Here is a 23,867-nt window from a genome sequence, read left to right on the forward strand (position 1 = left end):
ATAATAAGCAATATAAACTAAAATAATCATAAAAAACATAACCAATGTATGTAGACCTGTATACTAAATTTCATAAACAGTACACAAATGTTTACCTATTTGGCTTGATCCACTCATTGATCCGTGCGCAAGCCACCTCCACTATCACGAATTGGGCGCTTAAGCTCGAAACGATGGGTTCAACATTAACTCAACTCGATGTCCTGACATCGGAAGAACCGGAAAATGTAGAGCGTGTACGAAAGTCTGTTCTAGAGCAAATAGTGCCTCGATTATGAACGCTATCTTCATCTGTATCTGTATCTTACCTCGGTATGTTTTACCTACTTGTCATATCGACATTATACATATGATCGAAACAAGCCAATGGAAAGACCGCAAATAATTAGTCCGCGTTCCTTACGTCATTAACATTTAAAATAGTTCTCATTTATATTTTAAATAGGCTTCTGTATTAACATATTACAACAGAGATGAAGAACATTTAAGAAAAGGTAATATAGAAGTCTAGGCATCTACAGGGCTTATGACCTGTCAATGGCTGGTTTAAGTGGCCACTTTACACACTGTGTAACATTCACCTTTCTGCGTATATTTGAACATCTATATCCCTTCAATTCTTTCATCTGTTGATGTTCATCTCTGTTGTAATATGTTAATATAAACAGCTCCCCAGGGAGTTGAATCCAGTCCCTGTCTACAAAAATTTGGACAAACTCAAAATATTGTAGGCTTCTGTAGTTAAAAGTGCTCACTTCAAAGCGATTATAAACTCCAATAAATCCCAATTCAAGCAAAAAATGCTCGCTTGAACATAAATTTTGCATGACTTTTGGAAATCACCTAGACGGTACGTTTAACGATTGTCTGTATTTATCTACCGATCGACTACAAAGCTGATTCCTTCAACGTCTCGATACATACACTCGGAAAGATAGTAAAAACATAATAACTAAATATTTTTTTTAGAGTGGTAACTTTCTGACGCATATAATCTGTGTCTGACGCCTAGATACTCCTATTTGTTGATAGGACAGAACCTAGTGACATTATTTTCACATATAGGCGTTCGTTTTATTAAAGTGACAGTTATGTCGGAATTTAATTCGACTTCAAAACTTACTTATTTAACTCTCATATTTTTAATAGGCTTTTAAGAAAAAAAAGTGCCATCCTCAAAACGATTAAAATTAAAACAAATTATAATAAATGGAAAAATTGCTCGGGGGTACAAAATTTTTGACACTTTTAATGCGTAGATAAACGTATCGAGGAGTTCTAGACCCGTTGGTATACAATTATGTACTTACATCAAAACTTGATGGTGGGGGTATCGGTACTATACCTTTGTAGTCGATCAGGAGACTTTTATCTTCAACTACGACGTCATACTGAAGCTATGTAATTTTATAGTGTAAATATGTAAACCGTGACGTAAGCTTTCCCTTGATTCATATCGATGTACCTACCTAAAACTTGAAGGTGGGGGGTCGGTAGCATATCTTTATAATCGCTAGGGGGAATTTGTCTTATACGGTATGACGTCTTTATCTTCCCATCATAATCGAGGCCCTGGCCTGTCCACTCGAAAGCGGTCTACCGTACATTCACGGAGACTGGACCGCTGTGCACGTGCAAACCACGAGCCCACTGCGTGATATCGCACGATTGGCCCATTCCACACCACGGCAAAATCTACTCGTCATGATTAAATACAATACGGTGGATCGATATTTATTGTTTTGCAAGTATTTACTTATTTAATGTCTGGAAAACGCGACAATTCAATTCCATAAATTAAAAAAATACTTACTTGTTTATTTTTATTTATGTTTATATATTATATCAAATTGCATTGTAGTATTGGCAAATACGCATTTCATATATACATATTTTTATTTCTTCTTTTTTCGCGATAATATATGCTTGCTTGTTTATTAATTTAACTGAAATTTATCTTTCTTGCTTACCGTAACACTTTATTAACTGTGTTTGCTTTACAGAATTTATTTCATAAGCTTATATCTTTGCATTTTTTGTTTATATGCTTACAGTTTTTTCTTGCATACCTTCGTTATTATTGCTTTTTTTACTTTGTAAAACTTTTTATTATTTCCTTTCTAACTAATTTCACATATTTTTTCTGTATATTCTGTGTTTATTATTTAGTATGTTAGCATGTATTTTATTTTTATAAATGCCTTTTGGGCGTTAATGAACAAAATAAATAAATTAATAATCAGTACGCCTTGATACCTACTAATTTCAGTAGATTTCCTTTTGCTGGATTTCAATAATGATTTTGATTAAATTATCATTTAAATCTCTTCTCTTAAGTTTGACTATATTATTTGAATCGGGTTGTTACGCTACCCCAACTTGATTTCCATTTTCTAATAGTGAGTTATTTACAACTCGTTGAAAATGGTCACCAAAATTTAAATATTTCGGTAAAATATAAGAACGCTAGTATTTTTATTTTTTAAAAATTATATATTAACCGAGGCGTTTTTATTGATATTTTGACTAAATTCATAAAGTCAACCTGCCGCGAGAGATCGCATTTCGACAGCATTCAGCCTATTTTTATCCCTGTTTTTCCAAATCCATACTGTTTTTCCAAGTCCATACTCTTATACATCGGGGTCGGGACCAGGACTCCATTGTGAACGGCTATTTTCGCCTCTTGCGACAAACTTTATTTGCTAAGGTTGATTTAAGTGCACTGTTCACTCTGTTTCCGGCACTCACCCTCCTTTCAATATCTTTCTCAGTCATTCCACCCCTAGTAAACATAATTCCCAGATAGGTACACAAATTCCTTTACTTGTTTTAGTATAACCCCATTCACAGTGATTTCACATATAGTCAGGCTTTCATTTCTTTCAAAAACCATCACATTCGATTTATCGACATTCATCAGCAAATCGCTTCCCTTGCATACATCGTAGACCTTTGTTACCAAGACTTGCAGTTAGCAAAAAGCACGGCATCATCAGCATACAAAAGACAAAAGAAGAATCTGATTATAAAACTAAAATCCACGTAACATGTGCTATAATCTGTCAATTTTGAGAAGGTTAGAGGCAAAAACGCCACTCTCAAAAATAAGTTTTGAATGTAAAAATGTTTGTTAGTTTTTCAAGACAATTATGAAAATCTCTAATCTATGTAGAATCCGTTTTCAAATTTGGGTTGAGATGTAAAAACACCATTACCCACAAGTATAGGCATAACAAACAAAAACGCCACAGTCCACATTACCCAATCACAAGAAACCGTTAGTAAAGAAAACCATACGGCCGCTAGTGACACTCTTTTCTTGTATGAACAACGTGACCGTTTTAAATTGAGTTTTAACCCCTTCAGACCTGGTTTTCATACAAATATACACGATATTTAAGATAAATTTCTCCCGTACATACCGAAATTTAAAAGCGGTGAAATTATTTTTTATTTACTGGTATTGGTACCCCTAAGTACGTTTCTATTTTTTTTTATATGTCGGTAATCAGCATTACACAGAATAGTTTGTTTTTAACTTTGACAGCTGGCTTATGGCCTTATAAATGATAATATGTAAAGCAAGTTTGAATTAATTTGATTATTTTTTATTTTTCTAAATGGGAGTTGCTTTATTATTTATCTTGCTTATAATTAACAAGGTCTGTATTTCAAAAATTGGATTTTTCTGCAATTAAATATCTTAAAAATTATCTAAACTATTGGGATCAGGAGGGATATATTAATGTGGGCTAATCAGGAACTTCTCAGCATCTGCTCATGTGGAGAGGAAACCACTTAAAACTCTTAACCGAAATTATTATAATTACACCGAAATTACTTCAGGTCTGAAAGGGTGAACTAGTTTTTTAATAAAAATGGAAGAAAATATTTTGCCAGGTCAAATTGAGAAACCTAGGAAAAGGTCTTTAAACACTGGGAGTGGAAAAGGAATCGAGAAAAGCTCAAAAGCTTTGTTAAAAGAATCTCCTCTTTGCATGTTAAGTGGCCTTTTTATATATGTTTTTAAAAAAATCTTGTTATTTGTATATTTATAATTTTAATGAAATAAATTTCTTGATACTTAAGCACAAAATATAGAGATGAGAAAATATTAGACACAAAAACAACACGTAGGCTATACAAATTCGTATGAATTTGTTTGAACGGTCAGCCGGATTCGTAACGCGTGACGTCACAAGCCTATTCGGCATCCGAATGGTCGTTTTGGCGCCAATTCAAAGTAAATGTTTTTAAACCGCTCTGAAAAATTGACGCGTCGACATAAAAAAAAACTGCACAGTTGCCATCGTAATTTTTTTCTCTATTTTTTTGCAAAATAATAAAAAAAGTTATGAAACCCTATTGTTAAAAAGTTTATAGCACATATATATGGTATGACATGCCCATGAAAAGAAAAGAGAAGAAAATAAAAATTCTTGAAAAGTTCTGACAACAGTATACTTTATTTACCGAATTACACCTGTTTTTTTACTTGGCAGGCCAAGAAATATAATTTCTTGTACAGTTTTCTGATCTATGAAATGCGGTATTTAGTGCCAGATGCATGAAACGCACGAAGCCATGCAGAAACCACAAACGAGTAAACTTATATTCATTTCTCTGCAAACTCGGTAAGTTCTTGTCTCATTCAGACCTGTTCATTCCACGTTCTAAATTACATAACTTTCTTACTGCTTCATAAAATGTCATCTGTCTGTTTTACGTTGCACGGGTACAACGCAAATTAAAAATGTTCTCTGTTAATATTGCGGAGTTATTGCATTAAGTTCCCTAGTGCTGCACAGTAAATTGGAATGAATGAGCCTATTTCGGAGAATTTGACCCAGTGCGAAAATACTGGAGCATTTCATATGTGATCGGCGGCCTCCGTGGTGTAGTGGTCAAGACGCTTGACTCACGCACGGAAGGTTCCGGGTTCGATTCCGGTGTGAACACAAAAATTGAAATTTGATTTTTCTCAAGCCTGGTTGTTCTGTAATGTAATTCACCACTGTAATTGGGCCTCCTGGCCTGTTGTGGTGCAAAAAAATGAAATGAAAAAAAAAAGAAAAATGAAAATGAATATGAAAAGTGACTAGAATGATCATAAAAAGAAGAAAATGAACGTGAATTTCCGCATTTATTTGTCATTTTGTTTGAAAATTACGAAATTTATTTAACTTTTTGTACATAATGTTATTGGTACATTGGCGGGCTTACTGCCAAATGGCAATTTCTTCCAACCAACCAATAAAATAAAAGTTTTCTTTTTATAATTCAAGTTACAGAACATATTTAATAAAAAAAAGATTAAAAAGCCAAAGATGTATAAAAATATAAATAAACGTATTTGTTTATAAACTACCAATCAAAACTATTACTCAATGGGAAAAAAGATGAAAGAGGAAAGGAGGAGAGATTAAGGAAGAGAAAGGAGATGTTTCTTCAGACGTGATTTAAACGGAGATAATAAAGTAACATCTTTGATGGTGGATGGGAGATGATTCCACAGTCGAACCGCATGGACACTATATGAGTTAGAGAAGAAAGAGGAATTGTGGGTGGGTATTAAGAGAGTGCCCTGAGAATTAGAACGAAGAGGTTAACCATGAACTGATGATGAGCGTTCGGACTATGAAGTACATTGAACAGAAATGAGAGGGAAGTGATAGTCTCTCCGCTGTCTAATTTTGACCCATAAATGTACCTTATGCATGTATTCTGAAGTCGTTCAAGTTTATCGAGTTGCTCACAGCTTAAATCAGTCACGGAAACATCAGCGCAATCTAGAATGGGTAGTAGTAATGCTTGTACAAGGGTGCATTTAGTATCAATGGGTAAGAATTTTTGCAACCTTCTAAGTGAGTGTAGACTGAAAAATATTTTGCGGTTTAATTCATTAGTATGAGCTCGCCAGCAGAGATGTTCATCCATTTGTACTCCTAGATTTTTTACGGGTTTCCTGTATTGAATATTGGTACCATTGACACTAAGAGGATTAAGTGAAGATACGTCTAGCTTACTAAGCAATCTTTGACTACTCGCAAACATAATTTGTGTTTTAGATGGGTTTATTAGTAAACCATACTCTTTTGTCCATGTTGACACGCAATTTAGTGTATTAGACATCGATTCTATTGCTTTGCTGGTGTTTTCAGGTCTGCAATAAAGATATAGTAGAATATAGTAAATAGAAATTTAGACGTTTGATTGACGTAAATCAACCCAATCAATTAAAATATCTATTGATAGGAAATGACGTTTGAAGGTGCATTTAGACTGCAATATTACAGTCCTCAGCCACAATTACAAACGCTGTCTTTATCAGTACACACCGAGACGGTATTCTCAACTTTCATACTATCTCTATCTACCTCGGTTTGCTCTACCGATCTGTAGATACGTGTTTTTATTACGTCTTCTCGACGCCATATGATCAAATTCTACCAATAAGTGTCGCTACTCCACGTTCAGTGATAAATTAAAATTAAAGTATTACTATTTCGTCTTTTAATGCAAGGGTGCTTGTCCGTAAATGCTATTCTATGGCTAAAATTTGTTACTAGATATAGATTTGATAGTTACTACCAGAAAAGGTATATACATGCACATAATACAAGACTAGCACAACGTGAAGCCTTGTCAGTACCGAGGTTTGTAAACAAGTATGGCCAAAGAACACTTCATTATATAATTTCTAAAATTTTCAATTAGATTTCTAATCAGATCTTAAAAGAAAATGTTGACAAAACTTTTAAGAAAAAAATAATTCAATGGCTAATATGTAACAAGGCTTTATTTTGATAATTATTTTATGTTAACAGTCATCTATTTAAATTTTGTGTAAAAAATTCGTGTGCTTTTAGTTCTTAATAATGTTTATATTACTTTTTAAATTTATATAATTTCTTCAACCTTTTCTTTGTACAGGAAAAATAAGAAACCTGCTGACAAGCCGGTTTCACGATTTAGTGGTTTTGCTTTTATATTTTCTGTCATGTTTACCTTCTTAAATAAAAAAAATACAAAAAAACAGGCTTTTGTGATAAAAAGCAGCCACTTCAAAACTATTAAAAAGTAAATAAATCACAATTAAAGCAAAAAGTGCTCGGCGGAACAAACTTTTCGTCACTTTTATTGCGTAGATATACGTACCTTGGGTACTTGAGTCCTTAGTACATATCGATGTACCTACCTCAAAAATAGAAGATAAAAGATCGGTAGTGTATCTTCGTGATCGTTTGGGAGAATTTATCTTCAATTATGACGTCATTATGAAGGTGTGTCGCGTAAGTGCGTCGATATTTGTGCTGAGGCGTGTGCGTCCCTTTGACGCATATCGATGTACCTACCCCAAAACTTGAAGGTAGAGGGTCGGTAGTGTATCTCCGTAATCGCTCGGAAGAATTTTTCTTCAACTATACCGTCATGGTGTAGAATTGACGTCCTTATCTTCTGATTTCAAGCGCTATTTTCATCGGTACTTATCGAGACGGTATAAAGCAAAATCGATATTTATGTACGAAAATGTGTATATTTGAATGAAAAATATATATATAATCTATCCTTATATATATAATATATCCGATACGTGGGAATAACTATTGCCGAGTTCATGAAGTCTGTTTAATACGGCATTACAAGAATACACTGTCCGTAAATTGTTGCTACAAAACGGTGGCACCTGTCTAGTCATTCTTCCAGGCACCCTGAAGTTGATGAGAGATATCAGTTCAGGGCAATCCCATATTGAATTTACAATTTTGAATAAATTTAAAAGGTCTGTTATTTTTCTGCTATCATTAAGTTTTAACAAATTCAACGTTTTTAGTAAAAAATCGCAATTCAAAAATTCATGACTGATTCTATGTTTAAAATTTATATACCCTAAGAATTTTTTTTGGACTCTAGAGAATTTTGGTGACAGTTTTAGTATTCTGCTGGGATCTCCTATTGTAACCGCATGACCAGAAAAGTGTCAATGACGCTTTTAAAAATAATTTGCTAATGTTCAGTACCTTCATAAATTGAAACAAACAACAATAAAATACTTAAAATTTAAAGAAGCTCTTATCAGATAATGATTAAATTGTGTTGACATTACATTTAATGATATTTTTACGAAAGTTTTCATAAAACTTAAAAATTACTTTATTACGAATTTCGAAAAATGTTTGCAGTGATCGGATATTGGAATGTAATAAAAATGCAATTTAATTTTACTATCTGTTTCAAATTTCATAGATATAATAAAAATTATATAATACATTTTAATTTTAGGGGGCATTAATTTATGATATTAAATTTGTCATAAAAAGTTTGAATTCCTGTAAAAACATTAACATAAAACAAATTTGTAGAACATTTAAAGAAGGTAATATAGAAGTCTAGGCATTTATAGGCCTTACGACCTTTCATTAGCTAGTTTAAGCGGCCGCTTTACTCCGAAAAATTGTAAAATATTTTCAGGCATTGCAATAATTTGGTCAGAATATCACCCGCATCAATAAAAGTTTCAGCTCTTTAACTTCGTAAAGATCAACATCGAAAGCCCCTCCCACTTACCCGAATCTGTTTCAAAGGTCTTGTGGCTTCTTTTCGGAACCGCACATTGCAAAACCATTTTTTTAGCTGTAATGAACGGAAAATTGATTTTGTTAAAATCTTTGTTTTCAAACGATTCGCGTATTTTTATTTTTTGAACCTACATTTACCGCTTTAAATGCCCTGATCGCCGTCAGAGCAACCAAACTATATACTGTCAATTTGTCTGCCACCCTCAATCAAATTTTACCGATTCTGACTACGATCGGGTATGTTAGTTCATTAGCTTGTTAGTAAACCGGAAGAAACAAGTCCGATCGGGAGAACCAAAACTGTTACCACCCTTTCACCAGCCAAATAATTCAAACCTATTAAGCCCCAAAAAAAATAATTGTTCATCAATTCACTCCTAGCACCACCTTAGTCAAGACGAAAACATAGCATCAATCTATTCAAAATCTAGCATCCTAGTCAAGACCTATAAACTAATCTATAAAGATCAACAGATTGAAGAATTGAAGGGGTAAAGATGTACAATCATAGGCAAAATGGTGAATGTTACGCTGTGTGTAAAGTGGCCACTTAAACCAGCCAAAGACAGGTCATAACCCCTGTAAATGGCTAGACTTCTATATTGCCTTCTATAAAATATTCTCCATCTCTGTTGTAATGTTGATATTAATAACTTCTAATGGGGCGTTTTTCCCAATATGTTCTATATTTTCTATTTAGGATTTAAAAAAATATTTTGCATCCATTTTCAGCTTACGAAATTTAATTTTTGATTTAACCCTTTTCTTACTGCGCCAAAAACATCTTCGCATTACGGTGCTGTGTAATGATTACATGTGCAAAAAATGAGAGACTTTATATCAGAAAAGTGAAATATTTATGGGCAATTGCTTTAATTATTTAAAGTTAAATACTAAAATGATTATCTTTTTAATCTAATTGTTAAAAAACATGAAAAAACCATTAGCATATGCTCGCAGTGTTGGCAAAAAAAACCGTCTCTAACGAAGAGAGCTACTAACTGGCCGACTGATGTCTGCCAGATGTACTGGTAGCTTTTTAGTTTGCGCGTGTTACGCCTGTAATTGTTATTCTCGCTCCCGAATATACCTGTGTTATCGAGAGTGAGGCGTAAAGAGTGTGCGAGACAATTATATATTCGGTACTCTTACTTCATATTATGCGATAAGCGACTCATTGGTAAACTTTCTATTGTATTCGTGATTTATCTCTGATTTGTGTTAAAATGCTTTTTCTGTTGAGTGCCGAAAATCTTAACCCATAATTTATTATATTTATAGAGATATTGATGTTATTTGATGTAATGTGTACTAGCTGCACATCACCGGGAAGGGAAAAAAATCCTAAAAATTATATCATTCAACAAAGGGTTAAAATGCGGTTTTTACGCATAGTCCCTGGACTGGCATTCGAAATGTATGAATCATTTTCTTATCTTCATTTATTATCCTCATTTTTGTGGATTGGGTGAATGGATTAATAATATTGTCGCAATGTAGTAAACAAATGCAAGAATCAATGCAAATAACAATGAATAAAGCACTTAAAGTACCATTTAATATTCATAAATACAATAGAACCACAGATTTATATAGAATAACAAAAATGCTCAATTTTGATGAATTTTTTTACACAGAAAAGATAAAGGTGATATTTAATATGAAAAATAATAAAATAAAAACAAATATTAAAATTAATTTTTACTAAAATATACATAAAATAAATACAAGAGCGTAAAATAATTAAACAATGTTTGAGTATGTCCAAATGCTTGCAGACTGGCTGGATTTCCTCCCTTGGGAGTTCTTCATATTTAAATTTATTTTAACAGAGAGAGAAAACATTTTTGAGAAGGGAATATGGAAGTCTAGGCATTTACAGGGCTTATGACCTGTCGTTGGCTGGTTTAAGTGGCCACTTTACACACTGTGTAACATTCACCATTCTGCCAATGTTTGAAGATTCACATTTCCTCAACTCTTCTATCTGTTGACTTTGTGAAGTAAAAGAGCTGAAACCTTTATCAGGCGTCGCCTAGTAGGTGATTTGGTTCAGCCGGATGAATCTCGCCCTCGTGATTCACAAAGTCAACAGATGAAAAAGTTAAGGAAATGAGGATGTTTTTCTTTTTTCCTTTTTCCCATTGAGTAATAGTTTTGATTTAAGGTAATTTATAAACAAATACGTTTATTTCTATTTTTGTATATATTTAGCTTTTTAATCTTTTTTTTCTGTTGAATATGTTCTGTAACTTGAATTATAAAAATTAAACTTTTATTTTATTCTTTGGTTGGAAGAAATTTGCCATTTGGCAATAAGCCTGTCAATGTACAAATAACATTATGTACAAAAAGTTAAATAAAAAAAATGTACAAACATGGGCAGAATGGTAAATGTTAAATGTAAAGTGGCCACTTAAACCAGCCAATGACTGGTCATAAGCCCTGTAAATGCCTAGACTTCCATATTTCCTTTTTAAAAATGTTTTCCCTCTCTTTTGAAGTAAATTAAAAATAATTTAACTTCGAACAACCTAGGACTAACAGAAAAAAAAAAAGTTTTGTGTATACAGCAATAAATTTCTAAAATTTACTTCTAATGGCCTAAAAAATGCACAAAACATGTATGTACTTAAAAAACACCCAAATAAAACAGCTCTTACAGCCCATGTGACGATTGATATGTGATGTTATTTTATAGACTTTTTATTATAACTATTGTGTCTTAATATATTATATCCCCTCATACCAGCACTTTTGTTGATCGGGAATATTTCGTACAAATAAAATATGTAATGTAATGTAATATGTAAAGTTGAAAACGATGTATTTTGTCATAAATAAGTAAATCTAATCTAATCTAGTATCCATTTAAAATTCTAAAAAAGGAAATCGAGTGTGGATTATTTCGCCTCGCGGTGCATATTTTTTTTTATTCTTTCTAACTCAAACACGTTAATAAATGACAAGTGTAATCTTTTCAAATACCTCGACTTTTACATTCCCTTTGTAAAAAAATACTTCTCTATTGTTTTTTTTTTTAAAAAGACAATTATTTTTTATTCCAGTTTAAATCATGTCGAAAGCAACCAAGATGAAGTACGTCATGGATGAAGTTATGGTCCAGGAGTTGAAACTGCCAACTGCCAAGCAGTCCGTGGTTCGTATCCTGGCGAGCAAAGGAAATAATCTGCATGAGGTAAGATTCAAATATTCTCATTGTATTTGTGTGCTAAATCGCCAAACACAAAACCATATTTTTTTCTCCTAATTTCTTCAGTAGGTACCTTAGGAATTACAAAACATTAAATCTCTCATACAGTTTAAAGTAGGTTTGAGGTCTTGGATTAGCATGGAAGGAACAGATAGACACCTTTAAAAAAAAACAAAAAATTCAAAATAAAATATATGCTGCAAATAAATCCTGTTTTTGTAATAGCAGCATATGTTAATTTTGTTTATCTTTTCATGGTTATGTCAAACTTATAAATGATTGAAAAAGGAATGGCCCACGCTCAGACGCTAAAGTCTTTGTGGGCATTTTTTCCAAATTACGGTATAGCTTAATTTTAAGAGTGTGTTTTTGTAATGAAAATTTCTATGTACGTATGGAAAAATAATGCTTACGATATACAATAATTTACACAAGTTTACTCTCTCACACGAACACAACCATTGTTTTGGGAGAGCATTCCACCTAACAATGAGTGAAACGGAAAAAATATTCGGTCAAGTATTTTATTAAAAATAGCTTTTCCTTAAATATACGAGTACATGTTAGCCAAATTTCCACGCTCCCAGTAATTCATTCGTCTCTGTTAAGATATCGGTCTATTTAGATAAAATTCTATAAGGGTGAGCATACTCAATATATATATATATATTTATTTTTTAAATTTTTTTATTTATAAATTTATTGCAAAAAAATATAAATACATACTTAATAACAGGGAATCTATATAAAACCAATTAATGTAAAATGAAAACGGAGTGTTCTCTGTTTATGATAGTATCCATCTAACATGGCACAGCCTGTTCTAAGATGGAGATTTTTTATCTTTAGAGCGTAAGTAGTCCTATACTAATAAAACGATAACATAAAAAAGAAAAACTAAAACTACTTTATTATAAATGCCTAGCTAATCAAATGTAAGAAATTAAAAATCATTATTATACAAATATAAAGTATATACATGTGCCAAGAATACATGTTACTTAAACATAAATAATATAGTATAATATATAATAAAACAAATATAAAGCTATGAAATACATAAAAATATAAATAATATGTGTACCAATTATATATTATAAAATGATATATTAAATTTATGTCACAACGAACAGGTACACAATACTTTCATTTTAAAAATACCAGACTTTTTGATGAATTTTCCTTTTATTTATTCGAATATTTTGGGTACAAAAGTCACCCTTTTTTGACAGCCCTTTTTTGCCTCCAAACACGCTTCTTGACGTTTACAAAGCCTTGTGCAATATACGCATCTGAATTCCCTAAACAAAATTGCTTCAATAATGTAATATGTTCAAAAATTGCAAAAGGGCCCATAAATTTTCTTGCGTTTTTCCGCCATTTCGCCCGCGGTGGCGGTGTTTTGCATAGCCACCGACACGGTCTCTTTACAAAGCACCGCACAAGGCATCTGCACTTTTTTTTCATCATAATAACCATCCGGCGCATAGGGCACTGCGTTAGTATTGTTATCGCAACGTTTCTCGTTCTTATATTAGTTTAAAAAAATAAAAAAATCTTTAAACTATTTTTTATGTTTATTATTTTTTATACGGATACAGTATTATGTATGTACTCTTTTTATTTGATTATTAATTAAAACTAATGTCTGAGCACCCGATGACAAACTTTTATTAAATAGTTTATCGGGACAAAATATATTCTAGTACTTTGTATTCTTTATAATGTACGAGTATTAATATTTTAATAATGTGTATATTTTATTGAATAAAGATTCTATGAAAAAAACATAAAATCAGTGCTTCTATATATATGAAATAAAACTCTTTGTTTTGATCATATAGGCAAAAGTGGATATTTTAAATTGTGTTTTGTCCTGCCGGTAAAACATATTTGTGACTACAATTTGATTCCTAGGTCACTTTGTTGATTTGAAATATAAAAAAGAGTTTCCCACTCACAGCGCTAGATTAGAGAAAAACTAAGGATTCCCTAGTCGATCCCCGATGTCAAATTACTTAAGAGGTCGAACATTAAATTGCGTTATTACAAGGTTTTTCAAAAAGCTCCCGAAAATCATTTTTAACATAGAAGATCTTCCAAAAAAAAAAACTGAAAAAATACCTCCTTCGTATTTTATAGTAAATCACAAAAGATGATTTATAAATGAATGTCTGTAAAATAAACATGTTTTAAAGTATTGTGTCCCACCGAAAAATCTCTAGACTTAGCAGGCAACAAAAATTGCAAGATGTTACTAAATATGATAAATAAACATTGTTCTGCACCACTGAAGTATATTTTTATGATGTTTGCAATTTGCAGTTAATTATTTATTTTATTTAACACTGTATATACATGTACGATTTATGTACATTTACAAGTCATGTCGGCCTCATGCAAGAGGTCTCGGGTTCGATTCCCGACATGGTTGATGTGAAATATTTATTTAAAAGGGTGTTTTCACACTAGAATATTTCATAGTCCCTGGACTGGTACCTGAAACGTAAGACTGAAAAGATACGCTTCGATTGATGTACCAATGCAGTGCCCTATGCACCAGTCGGTGCGGAAAGGGAACGATGATGATGATGATGACAATTTATAAAAGTATAAGGGCGGGTATATTGCCTTAAGGCAATTTTTTCCCACCTACCAAAACCGTTCAGTTTGAGAAAATTACTGGTACATGGACGTATTTTAAGTAATTATGCAGAATCTTATAATTTTACACAAATATTTCAAACAAAATTTACACTTTACTATGAAGAGAGGTGAGGAGAGGAGATTGGAAGGAAAGAAGAAGGAGAAAAGGAACAACTGAAACATTTAGATAGTGACAATTTAATCTCGATTTAAATGTAAATAAAGAAGCGTCTCTAACATTAGTGAGTAGATTATTCCACAATCGTGCAGCTACTACTGTGAAAGAGGAGGCAAGAAAATTAGAGCGATGAAAGGGTATTGAAAGGGTTCTCTCGTTACTAGAGCGAAGAGATAGTCCATGTTGTAATAGCGGTTGGAAGAGCTCTCTCAGAGAAACAGGCGAAGTGGGATTATTAAAAATATATATTAAGAGACAGACAAACTAACACATGGATAAGAGCGAGTTTGAAGACCACTGGTGTGATCCACAAGGTTGCTTACCAAAAATGGAGCTTAGCTAGTCATATTGCTAGAACCACAAACTCTAGATGGACTAAAACAGTCCTGAATGCGACAGAACGGGCAGAAGTGTCGGCTGGCCGCAGGCAAGGTGGTCTGATGACATAAGTCTGTTTGTAGGATGTGGTTGGATGCGGTTTGCCCAGGATAGGATGGTGTGGAGATCTAAGGAAGAGGCCTTTGTTCAACATTGGACACGAGAGGGCTGATGATGATAATGAATGTTTCGGTAAATAGTATTTAGTAAAAAGTCGCTTTGTGATATTTCCCGGTCATTATATAATATAACTAAAGAACCTGACAGACGTTGTCCTGCCCGAACGTTGGCTTACCTGCTATTGGCTTGGAAAAAAGACTTTTCATTGATAAGTAGGTACCTACCTAGGTACTTGTTTATGGTTGAATTCCAAAACATAAAATAAATATTTTTTCAAATATGGCGTTCTTTTTGCTAACGTCTAACTCCGGTCTTCTCACCAACAGAGGTACTTATGTAGGAAAACAATTTATAAAAATGTGTTGAATTTAATATTATTTTAGTATTACCGAAAATCCAGTAAAAAGAAATAAATGGGTAGAAATTATAAGGAAGGGATCTGATTAAGATCCACAAAAAACAAATGCTGTTTTAAAACATTCAAAAACAAGCCTTTTTAATTCACAAAAAAACAACATCTTTCCATTTTTTTGTAAATGCATTCTTCTCGAATGCAACCCTGGTAGATCGATGAATACAACATTTATGCTTCTTACTTCTCTTTTACATATAAGATTGAAGATTTTAGTATCTACGAACACGCACAGCGCAAATATCTATATTTCTCTGAAAACCGTACGCAAATCGGTTAAGCCGTAAAGGAGAAGTTCAGTGACATCACACGCACAGAGGAATTATATATATAAAGATAAAGGAAATCGAGTGGAGATTAGTCGGCCATTTGGTGTACCGGTTAATGCGTTTGCCTGCCAAATAAATAGTAAATAAAAAAGAGATTATAATGCAACTACTTTGTGGATTTTTACTGGTCGTCTGAAATGGGCTTATGCCATTTATAGAGGAGGAATTTCAAAGCATAATGGGCCAATGGCAGAGGGGTTGTATGGCGTCGAAATTGGGGTGCGTTTAATTGTATTTTTATGTTTTGTGTTACATATTGTACTCGGTCGCAGCGGGAAGCAAACCGGGTATTCGCCGAATCAGCAATCACCCACTGTGTCCTACGGCTTTTCATACGTTTTCGTGCAATGAGAAAATCGTGTCTATTTTGAAATTGTGCAAATAAAACAAAATTAGTTTTTCGAAAATTTAATTGGTAAAACAAGAATTTTAGTACACTGTAAGCTCTGAACATGTTGCAACAGAGAGGGAAAACATTTTTGAGAAGGGAATACGGAAGTCTGGGCATTTAAGGGCTTATAATGAAAAAACTTAAAACCCACTTGTTCTCTAAATCATTTGAATAAATCAGTAGCACGTGACAACTAAATAAATTGTTTTAATTAAATTACAAATTTAAAAGCTTCAATTAAATTAATTAACAATAGAATCACTATGTTAAGCGCCCTTGAGGTATTTTATTACGAAAATGGCGCTATATAAGTTATCCATAATAATAATAGTAATAATAATAATTTAAAAAACAATATATATTTATTTATTTTTCCATACACATATTATTTACAAAGAGATATAATTAGAAAAATACACCTCAGAAAAATACATCTTAAAATTAAGCTATAACCTGAATTGGAAAAAATGCCAACAAAGACTTCAGCGTCTGAGCGTGGGCCATTCCTTTTTTAATTATTAAAAAGTTTATGGCAAATTAATATTGTATGACATAACCACGAAAAGAAAAGAAAAAGAAATGAAAAACCAAATTAACATATGCTATGATATGATATGATATGATATTACGAAAGCATGATTTATTTGCAGTATGCATTAATTTTTTTATTTTTTTTTATTTTAAAGAAGGTGTCTATCTGTTCCTTCCATGCTAATCCAAAACCTCAAACCTACTTTAAAATGTATTAGTTATTTGATGTTTTGTAGTTCCTTGGTTATAAAATTGAAGGATCTTGGACCATCATGTGAGGAGTGTCTCTGTGCGAACTTAGTTCTTCATCCTGGAACTGACAGTACACTATCGGATCTATTACTAATTCTATTTAAATTAAACAATTTTCTATTCAAGTAAACATATTTTATGCACTGAAATTAAAATAATTTTCTAAAACTAAGGAGTCCACTCTCTACGTAAAATTTGTTACTGGGAAAGAGTCTATGTTTTTTGCAAATTATTTTAATTATATTTTTCTGTGTAATTTCTATTGAGCGACTGTGCGCGTCCAAGACTCCTCCCCACGCTATTATACCATATGTTATCTATCACTGAATTAAAGCGTAATATACAATTGGCTGGTTTAAGTAGGCACTTTACACACTGTGTCACATTCACCATTCTGCCTATTTTTAACCATCCACATTTCCTCGACGCTTTCATCTATTGACTTTTGTGAGGTGAAAGAACTGGAAACTTTATCATGTAGGTGAAATTCATCCGGCTGAACCATTTCACCTACTAGGCAACACCTGAAAACATTTTTTTCTTATTAACAATGTTTTGAGTATGTCCAAATGTTTTAGTCATACTGGATTTCCTCCCTAGGGAGTTATTTTGATCCTAATTTGTTGAAAAAAAACAAAGAAAACATGTTTAAGAAGGGAATATGGAAGGCTAGGCATTTACATGGCTTAGTAATTCAGTCGGTCTACAAACATTTCGACATACTCAAAACATTGTAGATTGTATGCTGTCCAAAAACGATCTCTAAGGCCAATGGTAGCTAATCTTATTTTTCATATTTTGTAAAATGTTTCCCACGGCACGGGACACCCCACCTCAGTGAGGGAACATTTTTCTGTATAAAAAAAGAATACAAACAATGTAAAAGTATAAATAAATAAATAAATTCAAACAAAAGTCATGAAAAGGGAGCATCCGAACGATAGGTGCTCAAATGTCAAGATCTGTGCAGAATGTAAAGCTGAGACAAGTATCATCGACAAAATCATGAAAGGAACGCTGCGCTGGTTTGGACATGTAGAGTTAATGGACAGCGAAAGAGCCCATCAAAAAAATTACCATGCTAATGTTGATGGATGCAGAAAACGAAGAAGACCGATAATGACAGAAGAGAGAGGTCTGTATGCAAAGACAGAGTAAAGTGTCGTTATATCCTCTCTGCCTACCCACCCCTACGTGAAAATGGCGAAATGGTTTTTGATGTGATTTGATTAATTATTTATTCATAAATTTATTGCGTGAACATATACAGGGTGGGCCTTAATTGTGTTATTTATTTATTTATTTATTTTAAAGAAACAAACAGTCGACAATGGAATAATAACATTTTAAAAAATACAGTTTAAAGAGAGACCAGCAATGTTTCTAAATAAAAATCATACATACTATTAAATTGTGTTACAACAAAAGGATGTGTTTATGTGTATTTGTATGAGAGTAAGTGTAGATGTGTGTTTATGTGTATTAGTGTGGGAGTAAGTATTCAGGAGTGTGCATCATTAAATAGTAAGTGGAATCGTATCGCAGCCAGAAATAAAAAGTCTTAATTTATTTTTAAATAAATTAAAGGGTATGTAAAATATATCAATGGATGAAAAAAAGACATCATAGTTTGAGCAAGAACGATATGGGAAAGAGTGTTGTGCATAGTTAGTGCTACAGACTTGCAGGTGGAATAAATACTTATTTCTTGTCACGCGAAAGGGGACATTTAGATTAATTTTGGAGAGTAGGTTAAAAGAGTCTACTTTATTATTTAATAATTTATGTAAATAGCATAATTCAGATACGGTGCGTCTATTTTCAAGGGTTAAAAATCAATTTTGTTTGACAGATTCGCTGTAAGTACAAAGCGTTTTATTGTTTTTATAATCTAGGTATTTAAAAAAATTTTCGTTGAACATTTTCAATCCTTTCTATGTTTGTTATGTATTGTGGTATCTACACAACGGATGCAAACTCCAAGTTGCTGCGTAAAAAAGTGTTGTGTAAAGTTTTTAATTTATTTGATTTTTTAAAAGGTTTGTTTCGTTATTTTTTTAATAATACGTTGGGCGAACGCGGTGCGAGGGGTGAGAGGGTGCGCTTTTTCGTGGAATTTTTAGTCGCCATGGAGCCATTCACGGAAAAGCAGCGCGCGTTTTGTGTTCGCGCATATTACGTAAACAACTTCCGTGACGATTTCGAGACGAATGTACCGGGCTCACTTCGGTTTACGAGACATTAGTCAAGCGCCAAGCGCAAAGTCTATTCGAGGATGGATCAAAATGTTTGAGACAACCGGCTCAACAGTAAGAATAATGAATGAAGGCCACCCGAGGTCGGCGAGAATACTAGATGTGTTAGTGAATCAGTAATTGAAAATCCGCAACAATCAACTCAACAGCAAGAGAAGCCAAGCCTCAAACAACAAAAGGACCATTTTACGAAGAATTTTACGCTATGATTTACATCGAAATGCCTTTAAAATTCAACTGATGCAAGAGTTGAAGCCGAATGATACTGATCTTCGACCGTTTGAAGGAGATGTTTCCCGGGAAACTCATTTCACGAGAAGGGGACATTGAGTGGCCCCCGCGGAATGCGGATCTCAGCCCGTGTGATTATTTTTTGTGGGGATACTTAAAATCAAGAGTCGATGAAAACAATCCAACAACAATAAATCAACAAATAACAACAGGGATGGAGAATACCTTAAATAAGAGAATATGGAAGTTTAGGCATTTACAGGGCTTAATACCTGTCAGCTGGTTTGAGTGGCCACATTACATACTGTGTAACATTCACCATTTTGCCTATGTTTGAACATCCATATTTCTTCAATTCTGCCGTTTGTTGATTTTAGTGAAGTTAATGAGCTGAAACCTTTATTGTTGTGAAGAGATTTATCTGACTGAATTATTTCACATACTAGGCAACGCCTGAAAACAATTTTTCAATTTTTAAACTTCCTCTTGGACCAGTTGGTTTCATTTCAATATTTGAGTTTGTCCAAATGTTCGTTGACAAAAGACTGGATTTAACCCCCTCGGGAGTCATTAAGATTAACAAATAACAACAGGTCTTTTGTCTACAAACATTTGGACAAACTCAAATATTGTAACAATGAATCAGTTAAAATAAAACATTTTACGGGAAATTAGCGCCATCCCACGGCAACTTTTTAACTTTTTTTTTGAGAATTTGCGAATCCGCCTTATACAATGTTAACATGCTGGTAGAACTCACTTAGACAATATTATTTTTGAAACTAAAATACAATTACATTTTCCATTCATTGTAGTTTCTGAAAATATAAATAAAAAATTTGAAAGTTCTACAATTATTTATTTTTTGGTAATTGAAACTAGGTATACAGTTAAGGCCCACCCTGTATTTATTTATTTCTAGGGAATCAATATAACCGTTTGAGTCTTACTTATAAACCTGGTGTAAAGTTATGCCTAGGCAGTGGTAAAATAAGGATGGTAAAACCATCCTTATTTTACCACGGATGGTATTCCTATCCCTATTCTGCTACTTTTCCTAGGTGTAATTTTATACCAGGTTTATAAGTAAGGCCCTATAGCATTTTAAAATGAATATTAAGTGTCCTCTGGTAGTTAAGTCTACATCTTGCGTGGTGCAGACTGTTCTATGGTGGGGGTTTTTTGTGTTTGAAATCGCAATCAGTTAGTTATTAAAAAAAAAACCGAAAACGTATGATTTATTTTATACCAGGACTTATTTGTACCTTTAAGGAGCAAAGTGTGAACAAATAAGTTTTTTGTCCAATGACGAATAAATATGTAATAATACATGGATGGGGGGGGGGGGGGAACTTACAACAATTATATTAAACTATTAGAAACTGTTCAAAAAATTATATTAAAAATAATGCTTCACAAAAATCGCACTTATCCCCCTTTCCAATTGTTCCAAGAAGCTAAACTTTTAGACCCAAGACATATATATTGTTTTCAATGTTTAAAATATATATTTAAGAACCAAAATTCATTTACAAGTAATTCAAATAGATCAAGTCAAAGAAGGAATCGTGTGTTAGAAATACCACATTATAAATCGAGGAGGCTCGCACAGAGGCATGCATATTTTATAGGCCCAATTTTTTTTTTTTTTTTTCCTAATAATATTTCATTGATTACAAACTTTCAAAATTTTCCTTCTTTTAAAAAACATGCCCTATCCTGGATTCAAACTAAAGATACGAACTCTTGTTTTCTATGATTTATTTTGTAAATAAAATAATAAGGAATATTTTTGTATTTTTTAAAATATTTTTTATTTCCTTTTTTAATTACTATAAAAAAATACGGTATTATCTTTTACAGTATATCTTATTTTTTATTTCTTATGTTACACAAAAATATTATGGATGTCTATTATTTATTATAGGAGCAAAAATTCACTAACGTTTCCTTCTATACCCACGAACAGGCCATGCATTGCCATGCAAGAAATATTTGGGTTCTTATGATTTACCCAAATATTTAATATTGAGGGCCATTTTCAACGAGTTGTAAATAACTCACTATTAGAAAATGGGAATCAAGTTGGGGTAGAGTGGGATTCGATCCACAGACCTTTGGTCCGTGAGTCCGAGACACTAGCCACATGACCACAACCCGATTCAAAATTTTTTTTTACCATTTTTACTTTTTTAATATGTATTTCATTGTTATGTAATTATGCTTTATTTTTTAATACTCTGTTTTATCAATTATGTTTATTGTAAAAAAAAACAAAAAATAACTAAATACATTAAAAAACATACGTTTTAAATGCGTAGAATCTATGTATTAAAAAAATACATTTTAAATCTTACGCATAATTCAAACCAAGGTTTAAATAGTCGTTCACTTATCACGAAATAATTTTAAAAAGTTGCGAGCGCTTTAATCTTTTTATAATATTTACGAGTACGTACCTATTTGAATAAAAAATATTAAAAATATTAGAGTATTTAAATTGCCCTTGAATAAGGTAAATATTTGGATTGGTCCTTTCATCTCTCACCGTCAAGGAATAGCGATTTTTTATGGGTTTTTTCACGGCCCGATGTTTACGGCCATTGACACGCGATTTATAGCCATGAAACGAAGCCGCCGTTTTAACGTTTTTGAAAACATATTTTATTTTGGCTTATACGTCAAAATTTTAAGTGGATACTTAAAATGAGAAATTTCCTTATCCACACCTAATAGTGAATAGGACTCTGTATTTGTACACCGAACGCAGCGTATCTCGATCGTCTGTTATATAAAAGTAGAATGAACAGTCTTACGCTTCAAGTACCAACCAGTTCAGTGACATTGAAATATTGCACTGAAATCTCTTCAAGCGGAACGCACACGTTCTTTTGTTTTGTCCTCTCCTTACGGGAGTGGTATTCGGATCCTCTGCCTCTGACCACCCAGGGAGTCCTTCTTTATCCAAAGTCGTTCTCTTATTGTAAATATCCGTGTTTTTGTGCAAGTTTTGTTTGTTATGTTACTATAGTTTTAAGAAATTGTTTATGTATATTTGGATACGTTTATTTATGTAAATTGTTTGTGAACATATTTTAAGAATAAAAAAAAACAGAGTCATTGAGGGGATCCTGAGTGGTGGGATGTTGGCCTCTGTCCATATTTAGACATGTGGGCGCTCGCACCTCTATAAATCTGCATGTGATTTATGTATTTTTGGAAATACTATATGTATACTACGGTGATGGTGAAGGAGGGGGTGTATTTTAGTATTTGTATTTTGGTGTAGTTAGTATCCTGACGAAGAGACGGGTACGTCTCGAAACCGGTAGACTAAAAAAGTTGGTATGTTGTCATATACTAATATTGACTAACATTAGTTAAAATGTTTGACCCCAAAGTTAATGCTTTAAACATAATTAATAAAAATATACAAACTCAAAATATTGTCGATAAAAATTTAGTAACATTCTTTTGTACCTTTTAATATTTCCGATACGCGATTTTTAAATTTTTGTAAAATTGACAATCAAAGAAAAATTAATACAACGCCACGTTCTTAATAAATGGGGCTTTTAAAGTATACTGTTTCCGCTTTATGGCCTGGCGGTTTATTTAAAATTTAACACTCATTATTTCAAAAAAACATCTTTTCCATCGTTCTATTTATAATATTCAAATTTGGACGACCCTTCAGCCAATAGAAGGCGCATATCATGTAGAATACTGTCTTATCTCTTAAAACAGTAATATGTCCTCATTTAATCATAGAGAAATATCAATTTTACACGATTAGATATAAAATACATTTAATAGACTTAAAAATCGATAAGTAGTTATATAATAATATTAACTAACGTGTTCGTGCCCGAACATGCAATAAAAATAATGCTAATACTGTTTAGTGGTATGTTGGAGAAGGGGTGGTGGTGGGAAGGAGATGGGCTAGGAGGTTCATTGTTATACGATAAAACATAATTTCTTGGGAAACATTTCTATAAGCTGATTTCTGGAAGTATATATAATCCAAATATACTAAAAGAGATCAGTTTGTATGTTCCCAAAATTATACTAGAGCGAGATCTCATGCACTGTTTTAAACACCCAGAAGCATGCACACTAATTTAAGTCAGAATTCACCCATTAATAGGGCAATTCGATTGCTGAATACGGCTTCTGCGGATAATATGGATTTTTTTTTTTTTAAAGAAACATTTGCGTTCTTATAATTTACGTAAATATTTAATTTTGAGGGCCATTATTCAACGAGTTGTAAATAACTCACTATTAGAAAATTGGAATCAAGATAGGGTAGAGTGGGATTCGAACCACGGACATTTGATCCGAG

The 23,867-nt window shown here is 32.7% G+C and overlaps 1 protein-coding gene across 1 annotated transcript in view; it reads left to right on the forward strand.

Moving 5' to 3' along the window:
- Positions 1-23,867, forward strand: part of LOC148276852 (putative RNA-binding protein EIF1AD) — a 118,737-nt gene that overhangs the window by 55,504 nt on the left and 39,366 nt on the right. Inside the window, exon 2 of the mRNA XM_088233663.1 lies at positions 11,651-11,781. Within this exon, the coding sequence (XP_088089789.1) occupies positions 11,659-11,781 (123 nt within the window). The 5' untranslated portion in view covers positions 11,651-11,658. The remainder of the gene's footprint in view (positions 1-11,650; positions 11,782-23,867) is intronic.

The sequence above is a fragment of the Micrasema longulum genome, unplaced genomic scaffold (genome assembly GCF_059751315.1).
Source record: "Micrasema longulum isolate JH-2025_06_02 unplaced genomic scaffold, ASM5975131v1 h1tg001137l, whole genome shotgun sequence".
Taxonomy (NCBI): Eukaryota; Metazoa; Arthropoda; class Insecta; order Trichoptera; family Brachycentridae; genus Micrasema; species Micrasema longulum.